Source organism: Physella acuta, unplaced genomic scaffold (assembly GCF_028476545.2).
Source record: "Physella acuta isolate Inbredline_101_S28 unplaced genomic scaffold, ASM2847654v3 ptg000224l, whole genome shotgun sequence".
NCBI lineage: Eukaryota > Metazoa > Mollusca > Gastropoda > Physidae > Physella > Physella acuta.
The window spans coordinates 622,501-631,786 of NW_026731743.1; the positions used below are offsets into that span (position 1 = coordinate 622,501).

The window sequence follows — 9,286 nt, forward strand, 5'->3', positions numbered from 1 at the left end:
TGTAAAAGACGATTGCGTCATTCTCAGAGTGACGAAACTCTACAGGATTGTTTCTTAACACGTGACAAGATAATATTAGATATTTTATAAACGCCATAGTCATTTATCGAACAGTTACCTTAATAGCTAAGGTAGTAGTATTTTTATATGTTCGATCTCAATATCCGATTGGATTATCATTAGATTCAGATTACGTCATTTGCAAGGTGACGCAACTGTAAATTAAGGTTTTTAAATTTTTCAATGGTGACTTTTTTAATCTAAAAGGGCGTTATTCATTGTAAACTATGGTGGTGATATATATTTAGATTTGAGTAGCCCTTTGATTTTTCCTTATTTTTATTATAGAGCCAATATCTTATCTAGTGAGTACTTGTGCGCCGAAAATGAAATTTGTTTTCGCAGAAAGCAAATCCCGGGAGTACTCTAATCACCTCCCTAAAGTATTTGACGATTGGATGAAAGGTGAAGTAATGAATAATTAATAAACAAATCCACAATTCAACAAACCCACATACTCATAAACTTAGAAACACAGAAACCTACAACCATACTTATATATGGATAGAGAGAGAGTGAGTGATATATATATATATATATATATATATATATATATATATATATATATATATATAGAGAGAGAGAGAGAGAGAGAGAGAGAGAGAGAGAGAAGCGAGTGATAAACAAAGCGACAATAATATTATTTCTCAATAAAAGGTTTGACATTATCGTAAAGACCCTGAATAGAAAATGTAGACTCATAGGACATAAGATTTAAGTCATTAAATTTCATTAAAATGAAAACTAAATGTGAGATACTGAACGACTGTTGTTAGAAGTGGGACATTTTTATCCTATTCTCACCAAAGTAGTTTGAGGTACAATTGAAAATTTAAAACAATATTTAAAACAAATACATGTTAGTTAGTCCCATCATAAAAGGAATAAAGTATAAATCCTAAAAATGTCGACTATTCAAATGATGGTGAAGAAACAAATTTGTATTTTTTGAAAATCTCTGTCCAGATATATTTCACAAACTTCTTGCGCGGGACGAAAACTGTTGACTAAGTTTATTTTTTGCTTTATTTTATGCTCGCACATGTACGTTTTGGTCCAAAAATTAACGGAATAATTCACTGTTCAAATTTTACTTTATCACACTTTTTACGACTTTCCTCAATGTGAATCAGATAACGTAAGTATGTTTTGTATGCGCAAATTAGTACCAAAGTAAAGTAAATTATCATAAATTAGCTTAAAAAGTCTATATAATCAAACTAAAATAAGTTAATAGAACTATGTAGGTTCAATAAAGTTAGCTAGGTTTTGTAAGGCTATAATTTGAAATTGTAAAAAAAAAAGATTTAGTTTAATAATAGGTTACAGAATATATTGAATAATATACAAAATTTAAGTTTAATTAAATCTAGTACAGTAGTAGTATTACAGTAATTTCATCCCTCTTAGTATAAGAATAATAGAAATAATAGAATCGAAGAGTAATAGTGAAGAGCTGATTTTTTTTTGGATCTCCTTAATTATCTTAATATATTACTTAGTATACTCTTAGTCTTTTGTAGTGATCTTGACATAGTTTATGGACCATCCCATAAGCATAGGTTGAAAATGTCCGATCTGTATTGCTTAAACATATATTAATACAGTATTGTAAGTGTTTATATATTAATTAATTTTTAATTATTATTTCAATGGGGTATAGCCTAGTAGTTTATTTATATATATATATATAATATAACACACCTGTCACTACAACACACTGACTATATTAATCAAAATTAAAAATAAAAGTGTTCGTCCATTTATTATTATTTTGCTGTTAAGTATTTGTTTGAATATGTCAAGCCTTAATAACACCGGAAGTCATTTTTTACTTATTTCACCAATTGAAAATGTTCAATTTTGTTTTGAAAAATATACTTTCGGGTAACAAACATATGGAACCGTTTTCAAGTCTATTCAGATAAGTACTGATTGGATTTCGCGCAATTTCTGCCGAATACATAAATATTTATTTAAAGTTTACATTAGATTTAATACTGTATGAATGACTATTGTTTGTTTACTGGACGTACACTAATGAGTATTCTAACTTAAGGTAGCGCTAGTTCTGTATATCTTATCACTAGGTTAAAAAGGAACCTCAGAAGAATTACAAAACGTTGTTGATTTGTTTAATGTAAAATATTTTCATATTATTTTTGTAATTAATAAGTGTTAAAATCAAAGGTTGAACATTATGCCAGGAGTTTCTTCACATTTTTTTGGTGCAAGTTATCTTCGCTTTTCTTAGTCCTATTGGTACAAATTATTTGTAAAAGTTTAACACTAGATCTAGATCTAGATTTAAATACAGTATAACAACGTAAACATTGGTAAAGTCTTGCCAAAGAAATAAAGACCTAAATTATGAGTTTACCTTCTGCTGAGATGGACCAGACACCCAAGAATGCTAATGCTACCGTAATTAGAGCCATGTTTGCTTGTTCACTATCTCTTCATGTTTATAACGTACTTTTTTTCAGTGATTTCCGTTTTTTTATTATCTTGAAGTCGAAGACCCAATGCAAACGTTTTAATTGCGCACCAATTTTATGTGTAACAAAAAATGCACGCCTTTATTTAAAAACAAGCCATCAGTACCCGTTGCATTTGAATTGTAGGCTTATAATTGAACTTTCTAGTATACAAAGTATAGAGAAAATATTGTAATCATATTGTAATCCCTGAGTCGGAAAAATAGATTTGAAATTTTGTCCGCATTTTTGTGTGTGTGTGTTTGTGTGTGTGTTTTCGTGTCTGAGAACACGTTAACTTGAGTACCGTTACAGCTAGGTTGATGATATTTCATACATATCATGTCAAATTGTAGTTCTTTATCCATTTTTCAGCGATTTTCGGTGACCGGAATTAACACTTGTTTTACTTTAAACTTTTCAAAAGCCGTTAACTTGAGTACTGTTTCAGATAGATAAATGAAATTTGACATGTTAGAAAGAAATCTAATTCACTACATTAGGTTAAATTTTGAGTAATCTGTTTACCAGAAGTAGTAATTTGCGCTGTTTTCGATTTCTCAAAAAACGCACGTGAATTGGATAATCAAGTTTTTTCGACTCCATTACGCATAAAACGCCAAAATGTTGATATATCTGGATTTATAGTTTTTGCCAGATTAAAGTAAGTCCTCTACATCCCGGATGTGATGAAGGACTGAGGAGTAAAACGGTGAAAACTGTCCAAATTTAATGTGATTTTATTGCACGATTACAAGACTTTCTCCATACTTCGTATACACGAGAAAGTAAAAACACGTCATAAAGAAATCTTATTATTGCAAATATTTGTCAGTCTTCACTCACCGATGACGATAATAGTAACATAAAAGCGAATAATCTGCAGGGCATAAAGACACAGAACATTACAGGTTGGAGGTAGAAAAAAAAAATCATTAATGTAATTAATGTATTTTAATTTCTCGAGTAACATAAGGTGGATAACCAATAACATCTTGGGCAATGCAAGTACACAGAGTTACCTCCTTTAATTTAAATATTCCCTTTATTTCTGCCGCTATTGATGTTGTACACTACTATATTTCTTACTTATTTACGAAATCAACATATATCAAATAAGCCTTAAAGTGTTGTATAAATCGTTAAGTAATTAAAACATGGAATAAAAATCATGTCTTTATTCGAGAAAGTTTAGGGCATAGACCTACTTCTTTGAGAGAAAAGTTTTATAAAATAGCCTTTGGTCAAAAGACAACGCGCTTTACTATATATTCAAATTTATTACTGACAAAGCATAGAAAAAGCTTAATAGCTAAAAACCCAACATATTTTATACAACATTGGCTACCAATACCTATTAGAAAAAGGAACTTATCTACATTACTAGCCGAGCCGACAAGGCCCTGCACTTCCCTCAGTGAAAAACTTATCTGTAAAAGGCCATGACATATGTGTTTAGTAATCAGCATGTAACCGGTATTGCGCATCCAAACCGCAACCAACCAAAAATAAAAAATCAGCAACAAAAAACCGCAAACAGAACACATAACCAAACACAAATGCAAACACAAACACAAAGACAACACAAACCAAAACACAAACAAAATAAAACGAAATCGCAACTACAAAACTTAATCTCAACTCAAACACAAAAGAAACGAAAAGTCTCACAGGGCGCGAAATCACACCATGGGGGGGGGGGGGGGGCGCCGGCGGAACCGCCTGTTTCAGCTTAGTAAACGACTATAGTACTCCAATGTATTCATAGTCTTTTCCTTTCACGTAGTCTATCGCACTTTTTTAAACGAACTTATACACCATAGTGCTCAAATGATAGTCTAGGGCGCCAAATCGAATCCTGCAGGGGCGCTAGAAGTTTCGCCTGTTTCAATTTAGTGTAAAATGTCAGTGCTACAAGCTTATCCGTAAACGGAAAGAAGTAAACATAGAGAACATTTAGGAGCTGGCTACTTAACTTTTATTGAATTTTAAAAATATATTTGTGGTGCAAAGCAACGTCATGGTATTTAAACTTTGAATATATAAAATACAAACAAATCTCTTAAAAGTAATATTTTCTTCGATCTCGCCTAGGTACGCACTATGGTAAGATAATTAAACCGGTAGTGATCTCCCCTAAACTTTCTCGAATATTCTTATATAAAACAACAGGGGATGGGAACTCGGGATATAGATATAGTTATGATTTTTTAATCCATTTTAAATACTTAAACTTTTTAAAATAGAATAGAATCTCATAGAAAAAAGTATTGCGCACCAAGCGAACGCCGAATAAAGATGTTCATAATGGTGCGCAATATAATTAGTACTTTATAAATTTAGATGCGTTTTTGAGAAATCGGAAATAGAGTAAATTAGTACTTGCGGTCAACGGAAATTACTCAAAATATAACAGAAGATAGAGAATTAGATCTTTTACTTGCAGGTGAAACTTCATTTATCTATCTGAAATAGTACTCAAGTTATAGGCTTTTGAAAAATTCAAAGTAGAAAAAGTACCACTTCCGGTTATCGGAAATCGCTCACAAGTTGATACGGATCTACGATTTTGATAAAATACTTATATATGAAATTTCATCAACCTAGCTGTAAGGGTACTCAAGTTACAGTGTTTACACACACACACACACAGACACACACACACACACAGACATACACACACAGACACACAGAAATACGGACAAGATTGCAAAATTATATTTTTCCGTATCAGTGAGGTGTAAAACGTCGAGATTTGTAAAAATCTCGATTTTTTTTTTGCACGATTACAATACTTTCTCTATACTACGTATATACGAGAAAGTAAAAAAAAAAGTACGACGTTCATCATACAAATAGTATGTAATAGCGACCACTCTATCGGCTAACTAAAAAAGGTGAAAAAATGTGTTTAAAAGTGAAAGTGATTGATTTTTTGCTTGAGAGGGGACAATGGACACGTCCTTTTATGCCGGATTTATCTTATCTTATAACAATTATTTCAGATTTTGCCACCGTTTCTGTAACTATATTTTGTTTTATGTGGACGAGTAGATAGCCCATCGCGTTGGAATGAAGTGTTGCCATTTTCAGGGAAAAAATGCCTTTAAAAAATGCCTTCAATGATGCCCTCAGGGCTGCCATTTTCACGGACACCGGCAAGATCAGAATCACAGAAAACAGTAACTTCTGAGCCTCTCTTTATTTCTTTCGGTACTATAGATTTATGTGGTAGTGAAATAAAATCACTTAAAGCATTAATTTAGCACATAATGATGATTTTCTTAACTAGCTTCGCTTAGGTTTTCAAAAAAAAACATCGGTTAAAACATTGTTCCGGAATTATTTGGAGGGTAGCAATATTTTTTCCTGAACCTCTGGGGCCGATGTACATTTCAAAGAGTTTTCAAAAGGTTCCTACGTGGGAAATTTGTTTTCAATATATAGATCATATAAGGAGAATTTCACTCGTGGTCACTTCTTAGCCCTCACCATGCGAGCAGAAGCTGTCCATCAGGCCGATTTCAGTTTTGACCCACCCCCCCCCATTGTGGATTTTGCGGCCGACCTTCACCAGTTCCAATGTTCAGACATTCCAAGGTAGAATCCTGCCAAATTTGAAGCGCCTTCGGCACCGGAAAGTACCCAGTCCGACACCCGACCACTTTGTTTTATATGTATCGATGAGTATTAAAGGTGTATTTTGATACTAGTGATCTCATTTTCTGATTAGATCATGTAAAAATTAATAGTCATTAAATGGGCGAGAAAAGGCACATGGGTAGTAAGAAGTGACTCATTCAGGAAATGTGTAGCAATCATGGATCATGGAAGATTATGACCACAAATAATATCTGAATAAATAAAAAACAACCAAATAATAAAATTCTTCCATTAAAATAAAAACTAAAAGTAAGATACTGAGTGGTTGTTTTTAATAAGTGGGACATATCATTCCCATGCTCATCAAAGTTAGTTTGTGATAGAATTGAAAATCTTTTTAAAAATCGTTAAAACGAGCACAAATCATACACAATTAAGTTACTTATATCATAAAGGGAATAAAAAAATAAACCGTAAAAATTCGACTCTATTCGAAAGATTATGAAGAAACAAAATATGTTTTCATGTAAATCTCTGTACAGCTTTTATTCACAAACTGCTGGCGCGGGACGAAACACATGGACAAAGTTTATTCTTTTGCTTTATTTATTCTGGCACATGTACGTTGTGGTCCAAAATTAACGAAATAATTAACTCTTCGATTTTGCTTTACTGAGGTCAAGTAAATTACAATAAATTTGCTTAAAATATCTATATAATCATACTAAATTAATTTAATAGAAATACGTATTTCAATAAAGTTAGCTAGGTTTAGTAAGGCTATAATTTGAAATTATAAAAATTAGATTTAGTTTAAATATAGGTTTCAGAATAGTGCATTGAATATTATCCAAAATTTAAGTTTAACCAGATCTAGAACAGTATTAGTCTTATAGTATTTTGGGCCCTCTAAGAATAGTAATAGGAATAACAGCATCGAAGAGTAATAGTAAAAAGCTTACTTATTTTGGTTCTCCTTAATTTTCTTAATATGTTACTCCTAGTCGTATGTAGTGGTCTTTTAACGTATTAAACAATTGGGATTATTTATTAATTAGTAGAGCCAAAAGTGTCATTAGTCATAGATGGAATTAACTTACTAATTAAATAAATATAATATTGAACTTCTTTAGGGGAGGAGTGGGTGAAAATTCAAAGGGGGCGAAAAGGCACAGCAAGTATTTGAAGAAAATACTTTTTATTCCTTCATCAAGGAAATAATGGTTTTTAGTCGTATACCCTGCTTGGAGTTTACTTCCTGTTTTAACTCTCCTTATCGGAAGTAAGTTCTGAACCTCATGTTCTTGTTTTCATGAATGTGTTGCTGGTTCATTGTACGTACGCTAATATGTTTTCTAACTCTATTTAAATTTAGTGATAGTTCTGTATACCTTATCACTAGGTTATAGCTAAATCTCAGTCAAATTAAAATACGTTGATGATTTGTATGATGCAAAGGTATATCATATTATTTTCAAATTTATAAGCGATTGTGTTAAAAGAAAAGTTGAACATAATGTCAGGAGGTTCCTGACTCATTGGTACACTTTACTTGTGAAAGTTCAACACTAGATCTAGATTTAAATACAGTATGACATAGTCAAAAGTAGTAATGTCTTGCCAAAGAATTATAAACCTAAATTAAGAGCTTACCTTGTGCTGATATGGACCAGACACCCAGGAATGCTAATGCTACCGTAATCAGAGCCATGTTTGCTTGTTCCCTATATCTTCATGTTTGTAAAGTAATTAGATCTATGTTCTATGATTTCCGTTTTTTTATCTTTGAACTCGAAGAACCAATGTTACTGTATTAAATGCGCACCATGTTATGAATAATACAAAAATGCACGCTTTAAAAAATAGCCATTAGTAGCCCTACCTGTTACACTTGAAATGTAGACTTATATTCTTTTAAATGTAATGCTTGTTGAAGAGAACTATTTTATACAATAGATATTGGTCAAAAGACAGTGTGCTTTACTACATATTTAACTATATAAGTGAAAAAGCAGAGAAATAGCTAAATAGTTAAAGCCCTACACATTTAAATCAACATAGGCTAACACTGCCTATTAGAATGAGTGATATAAAAGCCCATGTGCGTACTTCTCTCTCGCTCTCTCTCTCTCTTACCTGTCCGCAAAATATTTTCGCAGTGCATCACATCAGAATCTTCCGCGATATATGGAGAACTTGATGGGACTTTTGTTGTAAATATTATGGTAGATATTTTAAATGTATAACCAACATTTTGTTGAAAGACGAAAAATTAAAAAAAAATTAAGGCATATTCCAATATAGAAAAACAGTTTCAATTATGCAATAGGAAAAATGTTTATAGTTGTAAAAAAGAACCCATGAAACAATGACGTCACTAATATTTATACATTAACTAATGACGTCATCTGCCGAGTTTAGAATGAAAAGAAATGAACTATTTCATTCAAATTTGATTTAGATCTAGGTACGCTATAAAATGTATACAATACAGTTTTTCCGGCCTAAACTTACAAAATGTATTATATCTATTTGGATTCTAGATCTAGAGATTCTAGATCTAGACTAGATTTAAATATACGCAAAAACTAGATGTAGACGCTAATAAGTCGCTAAGATCTAGATTTAGACTCCATCTATTCTAGAATCTATCCCAAAAATACATTTCTATATTAAACTATTTCAGGCCATAATTATTTTATAGAAATCTTTGTTTGTTTAGCTATGGAACTGGCTAATTTGGGATAAAAAAATTAATTTGAAATAATTGACATATTCGTGTACGTTAAGTTTTTAAAGTAATTCTTTCATTCTCTATATTTTATAAGGTGCCTAAATAGCTGAAATGATAGTGTCCTTAATACCAAGTTAAACGTAATATTTTGTTTTACATGTGAATCTTTTACACTATAAAGAAAGGAACTACTTCATTCCAATTTGATTTAGATCTAGATCTATGAAATATATATAATTTTATCGGTCAAACTAATACAAATTAGTTAAAAACAACATAATGACCTATGTGTGAGGGTGGGGATTTTTGAGATGGCGTAACGAATGAATCCAACAACACACCGTTCAAGTTCAACTATAATTGTTCTTTATTAAAATGATATATATGTTCAAGTTTCTACCTAACTGATCTA

At 31.5% G+C, this 9,286-nt stretch overlaps 1 protein-coding gene across 2 annotated transcripts in view; it reads right to left on the bottom strand.

Annotated features, from left to right (window-relative positions):
- LOC131937883 (uncharacterized) overlaps positions 1 to 7,880 on the bottom strand; it is a 16,698-nt gene extending 8,818 nt beyond the window's left edge. Inside the window, exon 1 of one of the 2 annotated variants that reach the window (XM_059295580.1) lies at positions 7,794 to 7,880. In XM_059295580.1, coding sequence (XP_059151563.1) covers positions 7,794 to 7,851 — 58 coding nt within the window. In that variant the 5' untranslated portion in view covers positions 7,852 to 7,880. Of the gene's footprint in view, positions 1 to 2,440; positions 2,528 to 7,793 lie in introns of those variants that run through there. The other variant, XM_059295581.1, reaches the window with a different exon arrangement.
- Positions 7,881 to 9,286: the final 1,406 nt, after the last annotated feature.